The 27,749-nt window shown below is 50.2% G+C and overlaps 1 protein-coding gene and 1 long non-coding RNA gene across 2 annotated transcripts in view; both read right to left on the bottom strand.

Moving 5' to 3' along the window:
• Positions 1–3,420: 3,420 nt before the first annotated feature.
• On the bottom strand, positions 3,421–10,270 carry LOC135973384 (myb/SANT-like DNA-binding domain-containing protein 1). Its single transcript, XM_065556390.1, has 2 exons — positions 4,965–10,270; positions 3,421–3,991 (listed from the first exon to the last, which is right to left on the bottom strand). The coding sequence occupies exons 1-2, from the start codon at positions 5,539–5,541 to the stop codon at positions 3,516–3,518; spliced, it is 1,053 nt and encodes a 350-aa protein (XP_065412462.1). The 5' UTR covers positions 5,542–10,270; the 3' UTR covers positions 3,421–3,515.
• Positions 10,271–10,343: 73 nt separating this feature from the next.
• The window catches only part of LOC122174045 (uncharacterized), a 40,688-nt gene continuing 23,282 nt past the window's right edge, over positions 10,344–27,749 (bottom strand). Inside the window, exons 2-3 of the long non-coding RNA XR_006175334.2 lie at positions 15,790–15,883; positions 10,344–11,512 (exon numbers count right to left, since the gene is read on the bottom strand). This is a non-coding gene — a long non-coding RNA (uncharacterized LOC122174045). The remainder of the gene's footprint in view (positions 11,513–15,789; positions 15,884–27,749) is intronic.

Genomic DNA, 27,749 nt, shown 5'->3' with positions numbered 1-27,749 from the left:
ACCCCAAAAGAGAGGGAGAGAAAACAGGCTGCTCCCTAGGGCAGTGAGGCACAACTCACCCCACCTTGCTTTAAGGTGGTTCCATCTATCATGACACAGATTGCATGCTTTGCTTCAGAACCCCCACAGGCCTACAAGCAGGACCTGGAAACCCCCTGCCCCCCATATACAGACAAAGTAATAGCTTGCAATTCCAGCAGTCCTCAATACATCACAGAGTGTAAAATTCACTGTTCCTGGGATCAGGCGGAGTGAGCAGCAAGCTTATGGGATGCACCGACCTTGCAAGGGTCTCACATAGAGCCCCAAGTGGGCTCTATGGGCAGCCCCAAGTGTCTCAAAGGCTGCCACGGAGTTCCATTGCCCGAGGCTCATCACACATGAAAAGTGTGGATCATTCCACTTAAAGGAACAGAGTCTGTCATTGTGCTGATTGAATCCAGGAGTTGAGTCTAGGTGTAAATAATAAGTAGCAGTGAAAATACTGAGCTTGCATAGCACCTGCCACCCTTAGTGCTGGCCAGTGTTATTAATCCCTCTGCTTTCATGAATAGTTAAGAAGCCTCGAAACTTTAAAAAAAACAAACAAACCCAAAACATATTCAGATATTCAACAACTGGGCTAGTCCCAAAGAGAAACTTTTCTAATTACACCGGTAGCCGAGTAGGGTTATGAATTATTCACAGCCCTGAAATATACAAGTCCGCAGCCAGCAGGGCAGATCTCATCCATCCAGAAATGCACGGCCAAGCCAGTCTGGGATATTATCTGAACAGCCACTTGTCTCCTTGGGAAGCTCATTTCCATATGGAAACTGCACCCTGCGCAATATATTTCCAGGAGTGATTACTAATGTCTGAGCAATCAGGGAATGGGACCAAAAAAGGGAGTGGAGGGTATTGATCTGTTTTGAAGTAGGGAAGTATCTATTAATCTGGGAGTACTAATCATAGAGGGGTTTGACAAGAATACAAAGTCTCCGGCCCAGGTTAGCATTATCAGCACCTCCTCCAGGGTGAAGTTCTAGGGTGGTGGACTTGCTTGAATGGTCTGACCTGATGGACAACCCCAGGTTGGCTTCAGACAACTTTGAGACATCTCAAAGGGTATGTCTACACTACGAGAGTAGTTCGATTTTACTTAAATCGAATTTTTGGAATCGATATTGCAAAGTCGAACGTGTGTGTCCACACTAAGGACAGTAATTCGACTTTGTGAGTCCAGACTAACGGGAAAAGCGTCGACATTGGAAGCGGTGCACTGTGGGCAGCTATCCCACAGTTCCCGCAGTCCCCGCTGCCCATTGGAATTCTGGGTGGAGCCGCCAATGCCTTCTGGGTAAAAAAATGTGTCGAGGGTGCTTTTGGGTAACTGTCGTCATCCGTCCATCACTCCCGCCCTCCCTCCCTGAAAGCGCTGGCGGGAAATCAGTTCGCGCACTTTTCTAGTCAGTGACAGCGCGGACGCCACAGCACTGCGAGCATGGAGCCCGCTGCGACCATCGCTGCAGTTGTGGCCGTTGTCAACGCCTCGCAGCTTATCATCCACCTTTCCCAGAGGCAGATGCAGATAAGTCAGGCGAGGAGGCTACGGCACCGTGGTGAGGGTCTGAAGTCTGAGAGTAGCACAGACCTGTCAGAAAGCACGGGACCCAGCGCCGAGGACATCACGGTGGCAATGGGTCATGTGGATGTTGTGGAATGGCGATTCTGGGCCCGGGAAACAAGCACGGACTGGTGGGACCGCATAGTGCTGCAGGTCTGGGATGAATCCCAGTGGCTGCGAAACTTTCGCATGCGTAAGGGAACTTTCCTTGAACTTTGTGAGTTGCTGTCCCCTGCCCTGAAGCGCAATGACACCCGGATGCGAGCAGCCCTGACTGTCCAGAAGCGAGTGGCCATAGCCCTCTGGAAGCTTGCAACGCCAGACAGCTACCGGTCAGTCGCGAACCACTTTGGAGTGGGAAAATCTACCGTGGGGGTTGTTGTGATGCAAGTAGCCAAGGCAATCATTGATGTACTGCTGTCAAAGGTAGTGACCCTGGGAAACGTGGAGGTGATCATAGATGGCTTCGCAGCGATGGGATTCCCAAACTGCTGTGGGGCCATAGATGGAACTCACATCCCTATCCTGGCACTGGAGCACCAGGCCAGCCCGTACATTAACAGAAAGGGCTACTTTTCCATGGTGCTGCAAGCACTGGTGGACCACAGGGGACGTTTTACGAACATCTACGTCGGATGGCCGGGCAAGGTTCATGACGCTCGTGTTTTCAGGAACTCTGGTCTGTTTAGACGGCTGCAGGAAGGTACTTACTTCCCAGACCACAAAATAACTCTTGGGGATGTGGAGGTGCCTATAGTCATCCTCGGGGACCCAGCCTACCCGCTAATGCCCTGGCTCATGAAGCCCTATACTGGCGCCCTGGACAGTGAAAAAGAACTCTTCAACTACCGGCTGAGCAAGTGCAGAATGGTGGTGGAGTGTGCTTTTGGCCGTCTCAAGGGGAGATGGAGAAGCTTACTGACTCGCTGTGATCTCAGCGAAACCAATATCCCCATTGTTATAGCAGCTTGCTGTGTGCTCCACAATCTCTGTGAGAGCAAGGGGGAGACCTTTATGGCGGGGTGGGAGGTTGAGGCAAATAGCCTGGCTTCTGATTACGCCCAGCCAGACAGTCGGGTGATTAGAAGAGCCCAGCGGGACGCGCTGTGCATCCGGGAGGCTTTGAAAGCTAGGTTCCTGAGTGAGCAGGGTAACCTGTGACTTTTAAGTTTGTGTACAGAGAAGCTGAACCTGCCCCCGTTTCTTTACCCAGTTAATGTTGACTATCCTCTCCAGTTACATACCCCCTTCACTCCCTTCCAACACACATTTAGAAATAAAATCACTTCTACTTTGTTAATGAACACCGTTTTCTTTATTACTGTTTTCGCGGGAATGTTTTAAACCTGGGACGCAGACTGTGGTGGGGAGCGGGTGTAGTGTAGTGACGCAAATGACGCTTCTAAACTCCAGGATTGACAGGCTCCGCAGTGGTGGACTGGTTGTTTCAACGGAGCCTGTCACCCCTCCTGATCGGGACTGTGTGTATGGGGGGGCTATGTGACTTTGTGGCAGGGGGAGGACAGTTACAGATCCCCTGCTGCGTGGCTCTGTGATCCAGGATAAGGACCGCCGCATAAGATCTGTAACTGCCCTCCCCCGCCACAAAGTCACAGAGCAACCCACCGCCCACCACAGAACATGAAAACCACCTCCCAGACTGACCAGGGTAACTAGTGACTGCACTGTGTATGTGCCCTGCTGCTGGACCTGCCCCCGCCTATGTACCCTGCTAAAGGTGACTGTCCTGTCCAATTACCAACCCCCTTTCCCTCCCTCCCCCCCTCCTCCAAAAGAACATGATGGAAACAGTAATTAACACAAACGTATTTTTTATTAGCAACTACACATGAAACTGGGAGGTGAAACTTGGACGGGGGCTTGTGTGAGGCGGGAAGGAAAGGACTTGTCAAATTTTGGGGAATGAGAGCCTTCTACTACTAGAGCAGTCTGCAGGGGTGGAGTGAGAGTTTGCACGGACTCTGCCGCCCCTCCTTCTTTGGACTTTGGGTGAGGGGGGTATGGGACTTGGTGGCGGGGGAGGGCGGTTACAGATAGACTGCAGCGGGGCTCTGTCCTCCTGCCTCCGTTCCTGCAGAACATCCACAAGGCGCCGGAGCGTGTCCGTTTGCTCCCTCATTAGTCCAAGCAGCGTTTGAGTTGCCTGCTGGTCTTCCTGCCGCCACCTCTCCTCCCGTTCCATGTGTGATTGGTGCATTTGGGACAAGTTCTCCCGCCACTGGGTCTGCTGTGCTGCCTGGGCTCGGGAGCAGCCCATAAGTTCCGAGAACATGTCCTCCCGTGTCCTCTTCTTCCTACGCCTAATCTGCGCTAGCCTCTGGGAGTGTGATGCCAGGCTAGGTTGTGAGACAGTCGCAGATGTGGCTGTGGGAATGGGAAAAAGGGAGTGAATTCCTCAGAAAGATAAATGTAGTTGTGAACAAAGAACATAGTCTTTCTCTGTGAACAAGACCATGCACAGCACCTATCACATGCACACTCAGGACAAGGTCGAATTCTCGGCCTCTGCATTCAGTGCCTGGGGTCTTGCACTGCAGATCTGAGAAGCGGGGCAGGACACCGGAATTTGTGTAGCGGGCAGACATGGTAAGCCGTAGACTTGTGGCAGCTTAAAACTTTAATAGTAGCACTGGCCTCCTTTCACATTGAAAGCAATGCCAGTCCCTGCTGCCAGCAATCCGGCAAGCAGGAACTCTGCCCCTGTCCCACCCCCTCGCGGCTGTCCCCGGGAAAGATCCCTGTATGCTGCCCCTCTCCCGCCTCCACCGCGTGGCTGCAAACCAGCGGTTACAGTTCTGTAAAGGAACGGGCAAGCAGTCCCAACACTAACATTCCCCTACCTAATTCAAAGCAGGTCACCATGAGCGACAACACCCTGATGAGGATCTCAGACACTGAGAAAGAAAGAATGCTTCGGGAAAGCCTCCAAAGACCAGGGTCGTATGCCGCCATGCTCTGCAGGGCAATGATCCTGGAGTACTTGATTGTCTCCTGGTGCGGACCCAATAAGGCCGCTCTCCCCAGGAACCTGATGCAAAGGCTTTCCAATTACCTCCAAGAGAGCTTCCTCGAGATGTCCCACGAGGATTTCTGCTCTATCCCCGGACATATAGACCACATTTTACTGTAGCTGCACTGGCAGGGACTAAACAGTAGAGCGGCTTGGGCAGAACAATCATGCTAAACCGGACATTGTTAGATTTTTTTTCAATAGCTGCACTGCCCAGGACTGAAACGTTAAGCGCCTAGGGCAAACTAATCATGAGAAACCCATTGTTGTTATTCTTAATATTCCTGTTCTGTTAAAAATAAATGTTTAGATGTTTAAAACACTTACTGGCTGATCCTTCCCCAGATTCTGTGTCCGGGTTAACGGCTGGGGACGGTTGGTAGGGGATCTCTGTAAGGGTGATGAAGAGATCCTGGCTGTCGGGGAAATCAGCGTTGTAAGCGCTGTCGACTGCCTCGTCCTCCTCATCTCCTTCCTCATCTTCCCCGTCCGCTAACATGTCCGAGGAACCGGCCGTGGACAATATCCCATCCTCAGAGTCCACGGTCAGTGGTGGGGTAGTGGTGGCGGCCGCACCTAGGATGGAATGCAGTGCCTCGTAGAAACGGGATGTCTGGGGATGGGATCCGGAGCGTCCGTTTGCCTCTTTGGTCTTCTGGTAGCCTTGTCTCAGCTCCTTGATTTTCACGCGGCACTGCGTTGCATCCCGGCTGTATCCTCTCTCTGACATGGCTTTAGAGATCTTCTCGTAGATCTTTGCATTCCGTCTTTTGGAGCGCAGCTTGGAAAGCACGGACTCATCGCCCCACACAGCGATCAGATCCAAGACTTCCCGATCAGTCCATGCTGGGGCCCTCTTTCTATTCTGAGATTGCACGGCCATCACTGCTGGAGAGCTCTGCATCGTTGCCAGTGCTGCTGAGCTCGCCACGATGTCCAAACAGGAAATGAGATTCAAACTGGCTAGACAGGAAAAGGAATTCAAATTTTCCCCGGGGCTTTTCCTGTGGGGCTGGTCAGAGCATCCGAGCTCGGACTGCTGTCCAGAGCGTCAACAGAGTGGTGCACTGTGGGATAGCTCCCGGAGCTATTAGCGTCGATTTCCATCCACACCTAGCCTAATTCGACATGGCCATGTCGAATTTAGCGCTACTCCCCTCGTCGGGGAGGAGTACAGAAGTCGAATTTAAGAGACCTCTTTGTCGAACTAAATAGCTTCGCGGTGTGGACGGGTGCAGGGTTAATTCGATGTAACGGCGCTAACTTCGACATAAACGCCTAGTGTAGACCAGGCCAAAGAGGCGGAATGTAAAGAAATAACTCCTAGTCGGTCAATTTGGGGTTCTTGCTTTTATGGAGCTAAATACTGAGTTTTGCACATTTATTTTTGTTAGTGTTCTTTTTCTCTTCAGTAAAAGGCTCCTGATCTAGATTCCAAAATGTAGCGTTTGTGGGGAAGAACTGCCTGCTCAGGGTGTCCAGGGGGAGTTATTGTATTTTCCCAGAACTGAAATAAAAGTTAGTTTGGCTGTGGGCTGGAGTTATTGTCTGTGTTACTTTCTAAAAGGAGTTCCTAAATATTTTTTTACCCACCTCTTTTTGCTGCCATCAATACCTGGCAGAAGGGTTCCATACCTATCTATTTATCCTCTCCCTGTCCCCATGACATCTGTCTGTGGTGTTATGGGAGTAGGAGTGGGTTCCTTCCCCTCCCAGGGACACAAGGGACAAAAGTGGGTCCTTGCTCTTCCTTTCCAAGTGCCCTCTCATGCAAGATGCCACGCTCCTATTTTGTGTGTGAGTGCGGCCCCCGGAGAAGACAGTCAGCACTTTGGCCTATAGTGTCAGCAATGCGCCAGAATAGAGCTTCTTTCCATCTCACCTGGATACTGCAGTCCCTGTGCTTTCCCAGGGCTTGAGAGAAGGTGGGGAGTGGATTGGAATAAGCGGGTTAAGGCTCACAGGTTCAGGTTGGTACTTGCTTTATCTGAGCTGATTTACCTGGCATAATCAACCAGGCTGGGTTAATGAAAACTCCAACATCACCTCTCAGAGCTAATCCCATTGGCTGTCTCATCAGCACACACAAAGTCATCCCCCCCCCACACACACACACACCACCCCCAGAAACACCTGACCCTGGGCAGTTGCTGCCAATGGCTGAATAATTATTTGTTTAGAATACAGCTAAAGCTCCATTCATTGTGTCACTAATTCAGCTCCCTAGAACTAAGAAGGAGCCAAAGGTTCGCAATCTATCAAAAGTGAAGCCTGCTCCTCTGCTCAGCAGGGTCACCTTGAAATGAACGGCCACATTCTCCTCAAAGAGTGAGAAAAGAGGATCATTGGGATACTTATTTTTGGCTTGCCCTGTGCTGAGAGTGGGCTTTGCAGGACAGATGCCGTATACAGCCCACGTGCTGGGAAGAGCAACCTTGCCGCCTATGTAGATAATACGGTAGCTTGCTGCTAACTCCTGTTATTTACGGTATCTCCAGCAGAGGGTTGATATCTATGGGGCTAGCTCCCTAGGGAGCTAGGTAAAGGGTAATGATGAAGGGCTGGTAAAGGAGATGGCTGGGTGCTAAAGAACACTCTCCCTGTGTATAGACTTATTCGGAGGCATGAGCCAATTCTTTATCTGTATCCACTGATATAAGGAAGCCATACAGACGCTCCCCGGATTACGCAAACCCCGACTTACGCAAACCCGCACTTACGGGTTCTGTACGCGATTATTTATTTATTTATTTATTTATTGCGTAATTGTCGGGTATACGTCACCGACTTACGCAAGGTGTTCTGGAACGGAACGCTTGCGTAAGTCAGGGAGCATCTGTATAGGGGGATGTTTGGGGAGAAAAATAGAGGCCCGTCTCTGCACACCACTGACACAATATGTATGGTTAGACTCTGGGCCAGCTCCTTAGGTGGCACAACTCCATTGACTTCAGTGTCATTATGATGATTGACACCAATGGGGGCACTGGCCCTTTGAAGCGTGTGAGACTAGTGAAAGAACTCAGCAGAAACCCAGTGCAAGGGCAGTCAGCAAGGGCTTTTCACCACCGCGAGAATGTTGCTAAGCAGAAATCAATACAAGGGAACAAACAAAAAGGAGTGATGGAAAACTGCCCCTGGCCTAGGCCTATGATCTCTGTGAGTGGACTCCACATACCCCTTCCTCTCCCCTCCGGTCTCCAAAACAGCCAGGTTGCAATTCTTACCCTGAGTACCTATGGAAGTGGTAGGTGATGCCGCGCTGAGGTTAACCCCTTGTCATCAGGGACCAGACAGTTCTTCTTCACCCGGCCACTGGGAACTTCTTTGGAAAGGGAGCAGAAAAATCGACACTATCCATTTTGCCTTGAAAACAAACAAATCACCAGCACCGAGAGGGATGCTATTACTGCAAATCATTGACATTTAGCCCCCAAGCTCTACATTTTCAGCCAATTCCATGGGCATTTGTGCATCTGATTTGCATGTGCCGTTTACAATCGCACCTGCAACCGCTCGTGGTATTTGTAAACCCAAATTCTGCATGCAGTTATGCACAGGTCACAACCCTGCCTGCCTGGTGGAGCAGCACGATTTGAACCCAGGCCGTAGAGCAGACAGCGCTCTGCCACTTGCACTAAAGGAAAACATATTGCTATGCCTTTTGACCTGAGCAGCTAGCCAAGTTTCCGGGTCTAGCAGGTTGTTTCTGTTAGGAGAAATTGATGGAGTCAGTTATTTCTTTGATGCAACCCGGATCACTTACAAAGAATGTGAAAAGTCCTGTTTCCCTGAACACAGGAGACTCAAAGAACATGAGATCGTTTCTTTGCTCACAGTCCCAAGCCTCTTTCAGCCAACACTCTGCTGAAAAGTTTCTTAGCTTCTTTCTTTAGGATCACCTACCTGGGCTTCTCTGGCTACGTCTGGGGTTTCTTTGCTCCTTCTCTATGTCCTTCTGCATTCCTGCTGCTTCCCTCTCTCTCTCTCTCTCTCTCTCATATACACACACAGACACAACTCACCAATCAATGCCCCAACAACTGTGTTTACTATATTAGTCTCTAGGAAAACCACTTGAGCCACATGACTCAGGTTATACTCATGCTTTGCCATGAGCCTGTGTTTTGAGTGGTGGCTTCTATGGTTACAATATTTGGTTCCATAAAGCAGTGTGACAGGGCTCACCTCTGTAGCACCCCCTAGTGGCCCAATGTGACACTACTTATTCTGCCGCAGGGTCCCCCATGGCCAGTTGCCATCTTCCACAGGGTCCAATGCAGTGGCACTTTAGCTCTTGGCACCTGCAAACCCCAGCCTTTCCAGGGTATTAAAGTCCAGAAATAAGAGAAAACTATGAACTCAAAATAGAGCATCTGGTATGTCTTTGGCAGGACCCTGCCCTTCTCCTCAGAGCCGCTCTTCAAACAACCAGTCCTTTGTTCTGTCTCCCTGGTCCTGATCATTCTATCCACTGGGAGGCTCAGCCCACCAGCAAGTTGCCTTAGACCCCTGCCTTTAACCTGACCCCTCTTGCAGTGGAAGACAGCAGCACCTGCAACCATAAACAGGGTGAGTACCCTTGGCAGGTGGAGGGCCACCCAAAGTGGGTGGGGGCACACAGGGCCGTTTGCCCATGGACCTCTGTTTGCGAGGGCCCCCAAACCAAGTTGCGTTGTGACCTGGCATATGGGATCACAGCACTACTTAGGTTTGGCCCAGTGCTTCAACAAAGAGGCCACCAGGGCAAACATGAGTGGTGCTGCATGTGCCAGGTCGCAAGTTAGGCCAATCACTGAAATTTGGCTTGGCGGCCCCTCCATCATGGCAGAGCACTTCTGGATGGAGAGACAGAGCTCTCCTTCCTGGTCAGGCACCAATGGAGCTGTGCTGTCTCTTTTTAACTCCCCTCTTTGCACCTAACAACTGCTGCAGATGTAGCAGGATGGGGCCAACTGGGTCCTATTAACCTCTCCTTTTCAGGGTGGGGCCTGTACACCCCATTGCAAGAAGCTTGCCCTGAAATGAACAGTGGTGGTTACATGCACCAGCTTCAATGAGGTTTGGCCCAACATCCCAGCATAACAGTACCAAGCAGTCTGCACTGGTAACACTGGACCTTTGTTCTAGGCTGTCTCTCTGAAGGCTCTGCCAGATGTATACCAGCTCTGGGTTCCCTTGCAACAAGGAGAAAAAACTCATGTACCCCAGGGTCCATGACCCCCCCTCCTGTGTAAACCCTCAGGAACATAGTGGTAAGGCAACATGTTCAGGCAGGCTGACACTCTGGCAGCTCCCTGCTTCCTCAGTAGGGGCGCTACAATGGCCCGAATGCAACAAACACAAACACTGATATTCTTGTCTTGGGAAGTAACTGGACTCCTTGATCGTGCAATTTGGGTGGCATTTGCAAAATTGCTCCACAGTATCTGGTAAGCCTTGAAGTTAATTAATTCTGATTAAAATTAATTGGAATTGGACATCCAGTTTGGACATCTCCAAATGCATGTTATGTGCAGCTGACCAACTTTTTTCTGTTGAAATATTATTTTGGCAAAAAACATTTGGACAGTTTCAGTGTGGTTTCCGATGAAAAACTGAATTTCTTTTTTATACAGTTACAGGTGAAAATTTTCACTTCCTAAAACCCACCATTTTTCCCAAAAAAGAAAAATCCCCCCCCCCCCCCCGCTTTTTTGCCTTTTCCCAAAACCCAGGAAACGTTCACAGGAAATGTTAAATATTTTTACTAATTTCCAGCAAAAATTAATCCACTTGCTTAACCAGATCTTAGGCTATGCCTCCATAGAAACATATGAATTGCCAGGACAGATCAGACCAATGGTCCTTCTAGCTCAGCATCCTGTTTTCTGATGGTGACAAGAATGAGATGTTTCAGAAGGAGGAGTAATTGCCTGAAATTTAATGACCTGTGACAAGCAGATCAGACTAGATGATCTAATTGTCCCTTCTAGACTTAAACTTTATGAACCTAGAAGTGTGCAAGAAACTCCTAGTGGTCAGCGATGGAATAACCTGCCCATGGAGGAAGCTTCTTCCTAGCCCCATTAGTTAGAGCCAATTGGCATTAGCCAATACCTTGAGACCAGTGAAAGGGTTATTTTTTTGTACATTATCCTACTGACTAAGAATATGGGCCAGCTGAAAATACAACCAGATGTAAATATCAAGGGGATTAATACACAGGCAGAGAGTTCTCTTTGCTGATCTACACCTCCCAGACTTCAGTAGAAACTGCCACGGTGGTAGCCAGAGTGAATTATAAGCACAATCAGGTTCTGGGAAGAGATAGTTATGCCAGCTACTTCTGTTGTTTGGGAAGACGCTTTTCCATGATAATGAGGTTCAGCAGGCAGGGGACATTCTTCTTAGCTGGAACAGGCTAGAATCAAAAATATGCATTTCCAAAATAAATAAATAAAAAGCCAGGTTCCAATTTCCCAGCTTTGGCTGGTGGCTGCCTTTAGTGGCTCCTGATTTGCAAATAGATGAAAACAATCAGAAATCTGGGACCTCTCGCCCTGTGCACCAGGAGGATTGAGCTTTTCAAAAGAGGAATTGCTTCCTTTCTCTCCCAAGAGAAAGTTCTTTTGCTGCTTCTTACCTGGACCTTCTTGCTAGCAGCTGCATTGGTCCCCCTTGGCTCATGCTTTCCCCAAAAGGGAGGGCTCAGAGCAGCCCAATGCTCCCAATGGCACGATTTGGTGATTTTGGTGTCCAATGGGGGTACCATGTTACCCGGCCGAGGGTCCTTGCTGCTTTGCAGTGGGAGATGAATTGCATGGTGGTAATGGTAGCAGGCAGGGTTTTCTCCGGGGTGGGTGCTACCCTGGGAAAGCTGTTGAATGTTCTGCCTGTGGGAACACAGTAAATAGTCACTGAGTCTTAGACAACCCCTTTTCCACTCAGATGGCCCGGTGCACTCTGAACACCCAACCTGGCTGTAACAGATACAAAGACACCACGTATCTGGCACGCTTCAGCTGCCCCTCTGGTAGGAGAAAGCTAGAGGGGCATTAAGTCCATCTGAACTGTGAGCCATTAAACAGGAGCTCACGCATGGTCCAGTGTTAGCTAACGGGTTGAGGAGGTGAGTCAGATTCAAGCAATCTGAGTTCTATGCCTGATAGGGACCATAAAAAAAACCCACATGCCTTTTTTTCCTAAAAAAAAAAATCCCATTATTTTTGAAATTCAAAATTTTGTCATTTGAAAAATTGAGCCTGTGATGGGCTCCGAACCCCAGACAGGCCTTGAAGAGAGTAGGGTGGGCCTGGGAGGCCAGTTAACATGCCTGGCCACACCTGCGAGAGAATGAGAAAACCAGGCTTCATTGATAATAAAGACTAGCTGGGGAGGGGATGGGTGGTGATTACACAGCCAGGACGTTTGCAGCAGAAGGGCGCTGCAGGGACAGAGCTTGCAGTCACTCTCTGGGGGACAGAAAAGGTAGGAAGCAGTCCAGGGAGGCAGCAAGGAGCTGGAGGGAGTAGACCTTGGCTGCCAACAATGGGTCCCAGGGCTGCAACAGAGTAGAGGGAGGGCCGGGGGTCCCACACCAGCCACCAAGGAAGGTGGTGTGAAACTCCCTGAGGTAAGGGGCATAAGGACCCCGGAGCCCAGAGAAGACCTGCTGTAAGGTCACTGGACTATATTTGGTTCGAGGCTCTGTTACCCCAGAAGGGGTGGACTAAAGCATGGTCTGGCCCGAGAGCCAAGTTGCAGGAAGAGAGACCACCACAGCAACAGAGCTATCGTCAGCAGAGGGCACCATATGGGAAGACAGCCACTACACCATGCCTGGCCACAAGGAGGCGCTCCTGCAGTAGTGAACCACTTTACAGAGACCAAATTTACAAGCAGCAAAATTGATCGGCTCTAAAGTTGGTCAAAAACAGTAGGAAAATTTCATTGCAAATTTTCCAGATTTTTTTTCTAAAACAGATGAATGCATCCATCCCATCTCTCCTCTGGCCCTCCTCCTTTCTGCTACAAACAGTAAAGTGTTAATGAGCTCACAATATGGGATTTCCCCCAGTCCCATTGTTCATGTGATGGACACTGTATTTGTGCAAACACTGTTGCAATGGACTGGTTGCAATTCAAAGAATGCAATGGATTTATATTTCATTTGGCACATAAAGCTGTCATTCTCAGTCCATCCTTCCAACCAGCTAACACGTGCATTGAATGAATTTCAGTGTAAACCAGGCTCATCTTTCATAGCAGTAACTCCAAGGCCAGGAAATGGCCCAGACTGATTTACAGAGCAGTCTGAATGAAATTCACCTCCTGTAAAACTGAACCAGGCACAAGGGGGATAAGTCATGCTCAGAGAACCACAGCCCTGGGGAAATCGGCCAGGAGGAGTGTTTCTACTCAGATGGTTTTTCAACAGCGATTATGAAGATCATCTCTCTCTGCAACAACAGTTTTGGGGATGAATGTGGTGAGATTTCCCAGCCACTAATGACATTTTGAGCTAAGCTGATCAAGTCCAAAGCTTTGGGCCATAATTATTGATCAGAACAACCTCGGAAGTGAGAAATTTTGCTATAGGAATTTTCACAAACCCCACCCCCCTCCCCCCATTTGACATTTTCCCATAGGGAAACAATACTGTGCTCATGGGAAATTTTGAAACACTGAGTTTTTCTGCACTTACTCTTTCCCATTCTCTGTTTTCCAACTTCAGCCAATTAGAAAACAAAATGTGGAAAGTGGTTTTGTTCTGACTGCCGGAAACTGGGACTGGACAACAGGGGATGGATCACTCAATAATTGCCCTGCTCTTTGCATTTCCTCTGAAGCATCCAGCACAGGCCACTGACAGAGACGGGATACTGGGCTAGATGGAGCATTGGTCTGACCCAGTATGGCCATTCTTACATTCTCTATTTCCTCACACTTCCTGAGAGCCACAGCTGTTTGGACTGGTCCAAGGCCTACTGTCCCACCTCTCTGTGGGGTTCTGCTGCAGGCTTCACCGTGAGCCATTCCGCCAGCCACTCCCCTCCACCAGCCGTCCCATGAGCCACTGCAGCCGTCCCACAAACTGCTCCACTCTGCCAGCCACTCCACCAGCTGTCCCGCAAACTGCTCTGCTCCACCAGCCACTCCACAATATATCTTCAGCCCCCCCGCCACTTAACACAGCACTCAATTTCAGCAAGTAGTAGGGGAGCCTTGGTGCTTTGTCCAAAATGAATTCAGCTCAGAAGCCTGTAGTTAGACTCCTAATAGAATCAAAATTAGCTCTGATAGTCCACAGTGGACAGAGGAGGAGGTGCAGTTGGTGTTTCAGGCCCTCAAACAGGGCCCACACCACTAGGCATAAATACCTATCCCAAGCCTCTCTCAATTCACTGGGTTTTGGAACCCATGTCTCTTGTCTAGCGAGTGCTACTTAGTTGATGGTGAGTCCCTCTGTTATAAAACAGTTCCACTGTCCTTGATTCACATAATCAGAGTAACAACAATTTATTCTTCCTGCCCCAATAACAGAGAAACTGGGGATCCCACAACATCCAAAGTGACCATTTGGGCAGGCAGTCCCTCATGTTAGGCAGGGTGGGTGTGCCATGCAAACGAGATCAGCCCCTGAAGTCCTTTTCCACGGCTCACCACCAAATGTCAGGGTAGAGCCCATTCTGACTCTACTTACACCAGTATAAAGGTGCTTTATAACAGTACAGTAATTCTCCTCCCTAAATGGGAATTAGCTCTACTGGGACAAGCACATTTATGCCGCCATAACTGGGACAGGCGTTTATGGGATGTGTGCCACTTTTACTATTCCAGTGTCATTAAAGCAGTGCAACTTTTGTGTTTAGACAAGACTTTAGTGTCACTTTGAAAAGGGATTGTGTTCCTTCTTTTCTGAAAGCAGCACTTTCAGTGTTTTCTTATTGTTTTCTAACTGGTGAAAAGATGGAAGACAAGCCCTTGCACAGCTGCTCCCTTCCAGACACATGTGTGCAGGGTGGGGTTGAAGGCTGGACATGTGACAAGAGACATGGGCTTAATCGTGTTCTTCTGATGGGGCCCTTAGCTACGTGCTCCCATCTTAGCCTCACCACTGGTGGGGGGCAGGGGTACGCTGAGAGCCATGTGCACCAGTTCCGTTAATACAGGGCAGGGTTCCTGTCTGGCTCATCACGATTTTCCTTGCATGATGCCCTGGGTCGGTACGATGCAGAGGCCCCAGCCTGTCTCCATGGAGAGACGTGGGCAGAAATGTTTGGATGGATTTTTTTGGCCAAAAAAATGCAGATTCAGGTTGACAGACAGACATTTTTCGAATTAGCGTTGAAGCCATCCATTCATTTTCACTTGACAAACACGTGATCATGACAAAGATCACCGGCTGTAGCCGGATGCTCCTTCTCACCTGTCAGCATCTGGGCCCAGGACTTCGGTCTGTATTCTCCGGGAAAGGCAGAGGGGGAAGAATTATATCTCTCCCTGTTTGCTTGGCTGTGTGATTCACTCCCAGTTGCCAGCCTGGGCAATAGAGCATTAATCCATGACAGCCCATTCATAAGGGGACACGGTGCAATGTTCACAGTTTAAATATGCCATCTCCCCTTACAACTTTGTTGAATGGCCCAGCTAGAGCTCCCCCGCTTCGTCGCTGTGGCTGGCCTGATTCTCTCGCCATAGCGCTGATTTCAGCCCCTGCGCTGCATGCTCCTTGGACTATGTGCATGGGAGAAGCGGGTCTTGGAGTTTTCCTGGTTAGTTTGCTGGGTCTGCACAGACCCCTGGTCCAATCCATCCTGTGACCCAGGACAAGTACGGCTGATTCGATTAAGCTGTTGGGGGCTGGGAACATCCTTCAGTTCCCAGAACATTGCTCTTCATCTCTAGAGAAACTGAGATGTTTAACCAATTCCCAAGATGCTGCCCTCAGCCTTGGCAGCAGCCCGGCGGCATCTGCCCATTCTAATGAGTACGTCACCAGGCTCCAGAGGCCCCCGCAGCCTATGCCTATGACCCATCCTCGGGACTAAAGATCCCTGTCTCAGAATGAAGAAACAAGGGAAAGGGAGAAGGGCTCAGACCCAGCACAGAATTTACATGAAAATGACATTCCCATTATTAGTACTACAGAAGTACGTAGGAGCCCTACCTGAGATCAGGGCTTCCCCGTGCGAGGCTTGGTCCAGACACGTTGACAGTTTAGTGCTGCCTGGTTGTACTCTTCCAGAAAGCCGAACCAGAGACTGTAAAAGAAATTGAAATCCAGATCCTCAGGTGTATGTAGGTGCCTAATTCCCATGGACTTCAATACCTAAATACCTTTGAGTATCTGGGCCTCTGTCCCTCACTCCATTGGGAGGATAATCGCTCCAACCTCACAAGGGCACTCAAGCTAAGATTCCCCTCTTTGGGAGGGTTAGGTTTTTCCAATCCCACAAAAGTCACTTTTTAGCTATTCCTTTTGCTCTCATCCTCTGTTTTTCATGAATTGAGCTATCTGCGTTAGCTGGTCAAGATCTTCTACATTAGGGGGACTGGAGCAGCAGTTCTCAACCAGGCCTCCAGGGGGGCCACAAGCAGGTTTCAGGGGTCCAGCAAGCAGGGCTGGCGTTCGACTCATTGGGGCCCAGAGTAGAAAGCCAAAGCCCCACTGTGTAGGGCTGAACCCTAAGGCCCCAAGACCCATCACCTGGGGCTGAAGCCGAGCCTGAGCAACTTAGCTTTGCAGGGTCCCCTGTGGTGTGGGGTCCCAGGCAATTGCCCTGCTTGCGACCCCTAATGCTGCCCTGGCTTTTATATGCAGAAAAACAGTTGTTATGGCACAGGTGGGCCGGGGAGTTTTTATAGCATTGGGGGGGGGGGGGGGGGGCTCAGAAAGAAAAAAGGTTGAGAACCCCTGGACTTAGAGAACTGAAGGGACTTGGCAAAGGATAAGTGCCTTTGACCTCAGCCTCTGGGTCAAACCCCAGCTCAGCAATGGTTGGTAGGTGGTGTGAGAATTGTCTTGTATGAAAGGTATTGACTGTTCTCTAGATCCTCATTACAAAATCTACCCTGTAATTGGCAGACTCAGGAGAGAGACCAAGGAGTGAATGGGCCATAAAGACATCAACTCCTTCCTCTCTTTCCCCTACATGTAGGGGCTGCGAAGCGCGGACTGCCCATGCTGTATTTATTCTGTGGATAAACACCCAGCTCTCAGGCCAACAATTCATTTATTGTTATTTGATGCAAACAACTACACGCCTCCTGCTAATTACAAAAAAAATCTTGGTAACTGGCTGTGGTGACAGGGAACCAGAACCCTTTTGATGAATGTGATTTAAGGGCATTATCCTGAAAGTTAAATGGAAAGTAAAAGACATGGCTGGGGGTGTGTTTTGTTTCAGGTACCCCTTGCTGGGCAGAGATCTATTCAGTCTGGTTAAGCATGTGTATTACCCTGAGTCATTCCCCATTTTGTTCCTTGTGAAAATGCTTCTAGGAAGAGGTAATCACGCCCTTCTCCCACCCCCACCCCCATTTTGTTTAGCTTTTCCGTTCTTTATTTTCTGCTTTAATTTAATACTCATGACAATAGAGGCCTCTGAGCAAGGACTAAGGCCAAGTATAATGCAAGGGGCTCTGTAAACTTTTCTCTGCTCCCCTCCATACAGTTCTGCCAATGCCCCTCAGTCCATACCAGGAGCCCCCTGCTATTCCAATCCTGAGCCGCCTCCGCCCCCCAGCTCTGTCAATGCCCCTCAGTCCTGAGCCACAGCCCCCTGCTCTTCTAATCCTGTCTGTTTCCCTCGTTCCCCCTTTGCCAAGCCACATCAATACTGACATGCAAAACAAACTGCAGCAGATCCACCCCCCAGCCTCTGCTGCTACTCCACTGCTGGCCTTGCCTTGACCAGGCGCTAGCATTTGTATCTCAATGTATCCCATGATGTGGGGGCTGCAGGTTTTGTGAACTGGATGTGTATCTGGGCCTGACTGTCTGCTCTCACCGACACTAGTTTCACACCAGCGTCAGTCCATTGGACGTCAGTAGAGTCACTCCTAGTTTGCAGAGCATGGTCAGAGGTCCATTAGCCAGCAGACCAGACTGCAGCCACTCATTTAAGCTGCACTTGCCAAGACCAGGGCTGGGAAAGGATTTGGTTCTTGTCTCCATGTCAGGGGACTTGACTTGTAAGACCCCCTGACATGGCAAGTTTGCATGGTAGATGGATCCTTAACTTCATGTGGTCTGGAGAGACCACATGAAAGTCCAGCAGTGTGAAAGCCTAGCGCATTAACCCACTCCATCAACTAGTCATCAGACCTCAGGATTTTGGGAAAAGTAGAACCCTATTTTCCACTGAGACTCTTGCTAGGGTGACCAGATCACACAGGTGAAATATTGGGACGCCTGGGGGTGGGGGGTGGGGAGGGAGGCAGAGCAAAACAAAACAAAACAAAAAAGCCGCTGGAGCTCCACAAAACCCCCGCCCTCCCCTCCAGCTTGCCTCTGCTCCGTCTCTAGTGATACATCTGGGTCTAATTCCGGGGTTAGGAAGATTTCAGAAAAGAGATAAAGAGGAACGACCTAGCACACGCGTTACCATGGTGAGGAGGGCACACAAAGTGCCATCGCACCTCCTTTTGAACCAGTTCTTCAGACACACCCACAGACTTCCACGCAACGCACAGCGCTACGGAAACACGCTGTGACTGGATGGAAGTTTGCAGTCGCGGCGGCGACTCCCAGCGCTGTGCCGGCGGAGAGCCCCGCCGCGCCTCCCACCCACACAGGGAGCGTCCCTGGCTGGCTCTCTGCTGGGCTGCACCGACGACACAGCCCGGGCCAGAGAGCTGTGGCCCAACAGGAGGCACGTGCGGCGTGCCCCACCGCAAGCCGGGGGCAAGCCCCGCGCCGTGACAGCTGGCGGCTCCCTCCCGCCGCGGGCATCAGAGCCCTATTGATGCGGGGAACTCGGCGGTAGCATCAGGCCCCGGTGCCCGGTGGAGAGAGCTCCCTGGTGGCAGGGGAGGCAATTGGCTCCCACTCACCCTAGTGGGGATGCGCCCCGGCCCCCTGTGCGGGAAGAGATGGGCACTGTTCCTGCAGCCGCTCAACCGGAGCTGAGGGGTGGTGGTGGTGGGGGGTTAGTATCTGCAGTCCCTGCCTGGCCGGGCTCTTACCGCGAACACGGAGCCCTGCACTGCCTTGGAGACGCTCTGCCGCAGCTCGGCCGCCGTGCCCGGCTTGCTGAGCCCCCCGGGTGAACTTCCGAGACTCCGGGGGAACCACGCCTGCGACATGGCTGCTGCCGCCGCCGCCTCGCCAAGCTCCCTGCCCCTCACTCCACGGCCCCCCGCCCCCCATAGCCCGCTCTGCCTTGCATCACGGGCCCTCACCTAGGTGCACAGCAGCTTTGACCTCCCAATTTCCCTGTCCTCACCACCTCCCACTCCCTCCAGCGCTAGCGCCGCCATACAGCTGATCAGCGCAAGCCTGGGAGGGAGGGGGGAGGAGGAGGAATGCGGCGTGGTTGGGGAAGAGGCGGGGCCAGGACGGGGATTTGGGGAGGGATCCAATGGGGGAAGGAGGGGGCGGAGTCGGGGGGGCACGAGCCCCCTCCAGGCTCCACCTCTGTGCAGGAGCAGAGGCAAAATATCAGGACAATTCACATCCCAACCAAAGGTAGGATGGGACGTGGGACAAACAAGAAAATATCGGGACAGTCCCGATAAAATCAGGATGTCTGGTCACCCTAACTCTTGCAGAGTTTCTCTTTTGCACGAGGGGCACACAGTGGTGGGAGAAGGGGAGGAGATGGAGGAATGATCTGCAGTGGTGTTTCACATACTGCAGAAGGGGTAATAAAAGACCGGCTACTTAGGTCTTCGTGGCTGAACTTCACAGAAGCAGTAGCTCTGTGCACCAAAAAGCACCCGCCTCCAGCACTTGTGCTGAAAGAGAATGGCTGTTAACAGCATAGGACCTATGGCATGCTGAGCTGCAGTTCCCATTCCAGCCAGCAGGGGGCAGTGCTGCACACCCACACTTGCTAGTCCATTACAGAGTTATTTATTTGTTGAACTCCCACAGGGTGCTCAGCGCTGTACAAAACTCAGACAAAGAAGGCACTGACCCTTCCCCTGCCAGAGAAAAAAACATAGGCCTAGATCCAGCAACTGAATATGCCTAGCAGAGCCTGTTCTGTGGGCCCTCCTGAGGGCACTGGGGTCTACCCATGTGGATCCAATCTCAAGAGCAAGCCTCGAGAGAGATGTTCTGAAATCAACAGCAAAACTCCTACTCACTTCAAGGGGCTTTTGCCCTTAAGGTCTAAAGGGCAAAATTACGCACACTTGTTAAATCTGCCATTCAGCTGGTGACTTGATTTTCTTCCCCAGCCCATGAGCTCCTCCCACTCAGTCTGGCAGAGAGTGCATCAGGCTGAATTTGTGACATCACTTGCATGTGAATGGGCAGCAGCAATGCCCCAAACCCATGGGGATGTAGTTAGTACGAGGCATAACTGCTCTTTATTCTAGTGCCAAAACGTTGCAATTACAGGAAAGGGGGAAAGCACAGAAAACTGATGGCAAAATAAATTGCCTTTTGGGGATGAGATGTTCTTTCCCTGGCTTTACCTGGGTACGAAAGTTCCTCTTTAAATGATTTTGCAATAAACCTGTGGAGAAAACTGCACCCTGCACACTCAATTGATGCTTTTCAACCAGCCTCTTAAAGATTACTTTTTCCCTCCCCATTTCCTCTACTTTTTTATCCTCTTTTTTCTTCCTTTCTAAATTGAGAAAGCAGATAGAGTTTTTATCCCTACAATATGAAGCTGTCAAACTGATGGACTGGAACATTCCTCAGCTACTTGCTTTTATTATTCAGTTCAATCTGCTTTAAAGGTATATGTCAGCTTACAGGAAACTTGATCGGTTTTTGCATAGCACCATGAGTGGAGATATGAAACCATTATGTCTGTTGTCTGTGCACTGCACCCTTGATATAATTACTATTAATAAAATAATACAATATTACCCAAATGCCCTAATTAAAATCTAATTATTATTATTAAAATAGGCAGCATAGAGAAAACAAAGGCACCGTGGTTTTATAGCTACATATGCCACAATCAGTGGTGCTATGCAAAAATGGGTCAAGTTATTAATTACTCATTATTTACTGTTGTTTTAACACCCAAAGGCCCCAATGAAGATCAAGGCATTCACAGGCTGTGTTGCTTGTATGCAGAGATGGCAACTTTTGGAAAAGGACCTTGCTCAGTTCAGCAAAAACAAACTGTCTAATCACAGGGCTGCTGCTTCACTGCATCCCAACTGCAAATGGGAGGGGGTGCCCATTTATAAAACATGAAGTAAGGGAGGGGTGGAGCATAGCTCCATCCCACAGTCAGGGCCGGCTCCAGGGTTTTTGCCACCCCAAGCAGCGGAGAGAAAAAAAAAAAAGCTGCGATTGCAATCGGTGGCAGCTCCACTGCACCGCTTTCTTCTTCGGCGGCAGGTCCTTCCCTCCGAGAGGGACTGACGGACCCGCTGCCGAATTGCTGCCGAAGAGCCCAACATGCCTCCCCTTCCCTTCCCTTTGGGCGCCCCAAGCATCTGCTTGCTGAGCTGGTGCCGGCCCTGCCCACAATATGATGGGTAACCCAGTTAACCCTATCCTGAACAAAAGGCTGCTGCAGTAATGTGGACATGCAGCAAGTTACAGAGGAGACAGAGAGCAAACACAGCTTGTACCTCTCTCTCCTGCCATCTCTTTGGGAGATTTTACTTTTGTTCTTTCTTGTTGGCATTTTCCTTAATCTGAAAGAAAAAGCACCTGAGATGAATTGCTTTTTCTGTGCAGAAAAACCGAACAAGGATTCTTCATTTCTCACCCTGGGCCAATAGTGACCTGTGTTTAAAAAGTATCTTGAATCAGGTTTGGCATTTCCATGATCATCGCCGGTGGGGACCATCCTCCTGAGGAGTTGGAGTATCTCTTGTGGTCCTGGCAGGACCTCAGAGAATGTGAACCTGTTTTAATTCCCGCTAGGAGAATAATCAATCAGGGCTATAAACCCTCATGCATAAATCAATCACTAACTGAGAGAAGCTGGGCAAAACTTCCCCTATAGACAGATAGGGGGTTTCTTGTACCTTCCTCCAAATCAGCTTTGTCTGAGACAGGATACTGGGCTAGACGGAATGAGTCTAGTCCAGTCTGGCATATTCTATGCTTCGAGGCCCAGATCCTCAAAGGCATTTAGGTACCTAACTCATTAAATTCAACAGAAGTTAGAAGGCACCTACGTACCTTTGAGGATCTGGGCCCTAGTTCTCTTGCCTGTTCCCAGAGAAGTGAATTTAGTTGGAGTTTCAAGAACTGAGATTCTTTTTCTCTCCCCCTCTTTTAAGAAAAGAAAAAGCTCTTTGTAGTGCAGGTCAGAAAATGTTGGGGCGGGGGGGGGGGGGGGGAGGTTTCTCATGGAAAATTTAGAGAAATTTAAAAAGTTCCAAATTTTTGACTTTTGTTGAAAAATCAAAAACCTGAAGAATTAAATGTTGTTTGGTTTGGTTTTTTTCGCAACCAAACCCTAACTATTTTTGACCAAAAACTGAATAATTTTTAGCTGGAAATGGCTGAAAACCAAAACATTTTCTACCAAAAATTGAAGGGATTTTTATTTTTTTGGGGAACAGCTGAAACATTTTCCAAAAATGTTTAACAGAAAATCTGTTTTTCCAGCCAACGAACATTTTGATGGAAAATTTTCATCCAGGCCTAACAGTTTGGTCTGTTTTGAGGATCTGAGTGGGAAAACAATGGTTTTGATCAGTAAAACTGATTTTCCCACGCCCCTCCTTATTGGGAAAGCGGGTCAGCAATTCCTTGCCACAGAGCCAGTGTGGAAAAAAAAAAAACAGTTAAGAATAAAGAAATTACAAGCCAGTGAACATTTGATCCTTTGGCCCTTCAGTAGGATCTGACAAGCTGCCATTCGCGAAGCTGCTGTGAGGTACTGAGGGCGACAAAAGACACACCCACAGCCCTGCACATGGGCCGAGTCCTGGGGTTTGCAGAACCGTATAGCAACCCATCCCTTTCAAAGGGCTGCTCAGCTAACAGACAAATGACACCTCAGGCTCCTTTCTCAGCGACTGGTATTAGCATGGAGCGTGCATCCTTGAGAGGTGCTGGGGGTCTGCATCTGATTTTTAGTGAGGAAGTTCTGACCCACTGGCAGGGACGGCTCCAGCTTTTTTGCTGAGCCAAGCGGCGAAGAAAAAATAAAAAATAAAAAGCGCCGTGATCGGCGGCACTTCGGCAGCAGCTCTACTGCGCCGCTTCATTCTTTGGCGGCAATTCAGCGGCAGGTCCTTCCCTCTGAGAGGGACTGAGGGACCCACCGCCGAATTGCTGCCGAAGACCCCGGACGTGCCCCCCTTTCCATTGGCCGCCCCAAGCACCTGCTTCCTGCGCTGGTGCCTGGAGCCAGCCCTGCCCACTGGATGAGAGACAGTGACACAGTGGGCCTCTCTCTGATGGAGTCTTCAGCACCAGTGGTTTTGATCCCTTCACACTCTGCCGCAATCTATGGCAGATTTCTTAACTCCTGAATCATGACACAGAACTAGGTGGCCTACAGGAGGCCGTGGGAGAGTTGCAGAGTCCACCCCACTCTCACCCTATTGTAGTGTCTCCCACAGCGCCAGTCCATGGGACTGGCTGGGCTCAGCTTCCTGCTCCAGGCGCCACAACCTGGTGCATGGGATTGCAGTGCTGCTCAGGTCTGGCCCAGCCACTCCTCTGTCATGAGGGCGGGGCGGGCCAAAGGTGAGTGAGTGGTGCAACACCGAGCACCACTCACTCAAAGTTGTTTTCTGTCCACCTTCTTTTAACATCTCAAAGTTCCCAAGGAATGAATCTGTTCCTCACTCAGCTCCTTTATAACAACTATTTATAACAATACTTAGCACTGTAGCACTCATACACTTTATACAGTGTACATTGACTGCGGTGGAGTGGTGCCAATTTTCCCCAGCTAAGGATCTGGACTCTGGGTCCAGAGGCTGTGTAATTGAATGGCTAAATGAAGCATGACTGGGATTAATGGGGACAGGGAGGCTGACATCACTGCAAGACACCTGGGAGCAGGGGACTCCCTTCTGCTAATGTGTTTTGTGGGAAGCTGCTACCCTGAATATAAGCCTTTCCAAGGTGAGATTAATAGCTCTGTGGCCACAGGCATCCACACATCAGTATCTCCTGCTCAGTACCATCTGGGAAGGAATCTCTCCTCACCAGCAGATGATACCAACATGGATCGTATGGGGATTCCTGGGCCTTTGATGTGCGGTCTCAGTTCTGCCCTATCAGGCCCTGAACCCTAGGGGAAGGGTTCAGTCTGTATGACACTGCATAACACCATTCCCCTCCACTGACTCCCTGCAGGAGACCCTAACACATCTAAGGTGACCAGACAGCAAGTATGAAAAAATCGGGACAGGGGGTGGGAAGTAATAGGTGCCTATAGAAGAAAATGCCCCAAATATCGGGACTGTCCCTATAAAATAGGGACATCTGGTCACCCTAAACACATCCAACGCCTTGGTCCTTATTTTCAAGGCACTTAAGCCCAGATCCTCAAAGGTATTTAGGTGCCTAGCTCCCCATGGGCCCTTAGGGCATGATCCAATGCCCACTGAAGCCTGTGGTAGGACTTCCATGGTCTCCAATGAGCATTGGATCAAGTCTATGCGAACTCAGAGAACCTCTCCTTAAAGCATCATTGGATGGTAGTCAGATACCCCTGTGATGGGATGCAGTCTGAATAGAATAAACACAGTTATAATATCTTATTGCTAATAACACTTTCTTCTTCTCAAGCTCCTTCTATGTGAAGATCTCAAAGCATGTTATAAGCAAGAATGGATTAGACCAAACAGCCCCCTATGAAATATAAACCATTCATAATTAATAATAGAATTGTACATCTTTGCTTCACTGCCATGTTCTCCCTGAAGGGGAGAACTAGAAACCAGAGCTCTGACCAGCCTGGTGGTCTCTGGGATGGGGAGAACATTTCTAAGCCACTGGGGGGCTTTGGAAGGATGAGTCCTTGGCTCTGGGATCTAGGCAGCTGGACTGTGATGTCCCACAGCCTAATAAGGGTGTCAGATATGGGGTCTGCACCTGGAAGTGCACCTGGGGGACCCAGAGCTAGGGACAGTGACCGGTCACTACCTAGAACCAGAGGGCTCAACAACACAGGGAATCCAGTGGTTGGATCCCATCATAGCAGACTGGAGTCTGTTCAGAAAGCAGTGCTGGGCCAGGCTGTGACAGGGAGCTGCTAGCATGGACCCCGCCCCAGGACCTGGGATCTCTCAGTGGAGCTTGGGGGATGATCCTACCGTCATTGGGATGAAATAGAAATGCAGAGCCTGATTACTTGTGCCCACTAAAGATTCCACGGTGCTTGCCATGAGCGTAAGGATGTTCCCCGGGTGTGTTGACCTACTGCACCCCTCCTGGGTCATTAGTTTTGGCCTCCCTAAATTCACCCTATTTGAATTCCTGCTTGGGCTGCCAGCCCTTTGGAGCAGGGACCACCTTTGTGCTGGGTCTTTGTGTGGTCCAGTGCCCAAATGAAGATCAAGGCCATGAGCAGACAAAAAAGGAAGAGGCCTTGTCCCAAAGAGTGAAACGGATGAAACCGATTGAGGGTGGGAAAGAGAAGGGGCTTGTCCAAGTCCCACAGTGGAACTGGGAACAGAACACAGACCTGATGCACAGCAGGGTCATCACAGTGCCCTGCGGTTTTGATTTGACATGATCTTCCCCTTCTGGGTGCTGCTGCACTGACGACGGGTCTGCGGAGTGCCATTTAAAGTGTGTGGGAGTATAGAAACCTCCCCTTTCCCCTCCCCCAACCCTATTCTTCCCCTCTCAGTCACCCCCCTCCCGGGTGACCAGACAACAAGTGTGAAAAATCAGGACATCTGGTCACCCTACCTCCCCCCCCCCCACCCAGCAGCATGGCCCCCCTCCCCAGCTCATGAGCCCTTACACCCACCCCCTCCAAATCTGAGGGAGAGGCATTGCGACTTGGTGCAGTGAGTCACTGCACCACTCAGGTTTGGCCCGTCCAAAAAGCCTTCAGACTGTGGCCTGGGTGGGACCCGCAGCTCTGCAGCCTATGGCAGTGCACCGTTAAACATCCATGGAGTCCCACCCCAGAAATGGCTACATAGCGGTGATCCTTGTATATGGAATTTGTTATATTTGTCACACACTTGGGGAGCGTTAGATGAAAAGCACTGCGTAAATGCAAGTTCTCATCATCACAGAGGCAGGTGTTTGGTTCTCCTAGCTCAGGAGGAAGCCTGCAGGGCCTGGCCCATTTGCATGTGTTCCCCCTAATCCCTGGTTCAAACACTATTTTATCTGGGGCAGTTGACACTGTTGTATTGAATCTCACCGTGCCCTGCAATTAATGGAGGAAATTGACACATCACTTGCTGTGGAGCTCTGCTTAGTGTGGATTAGAGAGAGATGGGAGAGCATGACAGGCAGACTGCAAAGAATGAAACATTGGGCTGATGCAGAAACTCCCCCCCCCCCCGCCCCCAAACTGGACAGTATGTCCTAAAAGCTGGGAAAGGGCCCATACATTGAATTCAAACAGCCACTGCCTTGCAGCATGAAACACTGATGTAAGAAATTATAATAATTGATCTTCTATAGCCCTTTTCAGCCAAAGACCTCAAAAAAGGGTCGGCTCCAGGCACCAGCCCAGCAAGCAGGTGCTTGGGGCGGCCAAGGGGAAGGGGCGGCACATTGGGCTGTTCGGCAGCCATTCGGCAGCAGGTCCCTCTCGGAGGGAAGTACCTGCAGCCGAATTCCCGCCAAAGAAGAAAGTGGCACGGTGGAGCTGCTGCTGGAGTGCCGCCGATCGCAATTGCGATTGCGGCTTTTTTTTTTTTCCCCCTTCGCCGCTTGGGGCGGCAAAAACCCTGGAGCCACTCCTGTCTCAAAAGCCCAGATCCCAAAGGTATTGAGGCTCCTAAGGAATCAATGGAAGTTAGGAACTTAAATACTGTTGGGCTTTCAGTCATCTTTGTGCCCTCCCAGTTCAGACCTGCTCAGCCCCCTGGTGCAAGTGCTCTAAATTATGCCAGTCCAGCTTGCCCGCACTCGCTGCAATAACATGCCCTGCAGCCCTGCCCCCAACATGCCCCTCCCACTCACAGCCCCTCCCTTATACCACAGCTTATAAGTGGCCTGCATGAGGAAGCTTTTGGTGGGCCAACACCATGCCTGTGGTGGAAAATTCTCCCTTGGTTGGCCATGGGGCTTTTACATCCCATCCCTGCATCAGAGAGCAGGATCCCTCCCCTCCCATTTGCAGAGCACCCTGGACTGGCTGAGTGCTCAGCAGTTTTATAGCAGCAGAGGTAAGACCTGCTGGCCACAGAGAACCTAGTCCAACAGACATTTATTTACAGGGTGAACCAGGGATTGGCTGACTGCTGTGAGGCCTCATTTCCACTCAGGTCTCTTGGGAAGAGGCAGGAATCTACTATCCAAAGACACCGGAAACATGACCTGGGGGAAGAGCAGTGGGGCTATTTTGGAGGTTGATGGGAAGGGGACAGAAAGGGCTTTCAAAGCATTCTTTGTTTGGTTTGGTTGGGGCATTTTCTCCAAAAGCTAACACTGGTGTATGTGACACAGATTTCCCACCAGGCTCCTACATCCACGTTTAGGCAAGTGACCTGGTTTTTGAAAGTGCTGAGCCCCCACCACCTCCCACTGACTTCTCGCTGCTCCTAGAACATGTTTCTCCAGGGTGTCATGGAGAGTCACTGCAATGGTCCTGCATCTTCAGGCTCCATAGCCTATTCCTGTTCACATGGGAGCTCCTTTGCTTCCAAGGGTTTGCACTGAATATGCCTCTCTATAGATGCACTTGGGTCGGGTGCTTTCGTGCCCTCAGACACACGCAGCCCCTACCCAGTCAATACAGCGAGAAGATCCTGGAGGTATCTCTTCAGCTACCCACTTCTTTTGAGATGCAAAGTTTGGCTCCAAAGCTGGATTTCAGAGGGTGA

Source organism: Chrysemys picta, chromosome 9, assembly GCF_011386835.1.
Source record: "Chrysemys picta bellii isolate R12L10 chromosome 9, ASM1138683v2, whole genome shotgun sequence".
NCBI lineage: Eukaryota > Metazoa > Chordata > Testudines > Emydidae > Chrysemys > Chrysemys picta.
The sequence above is the reverse complement of the archived record's forward strand: the minus strand, read 5'-3'. Positions and strand labels throughout refer to the sequence as shown.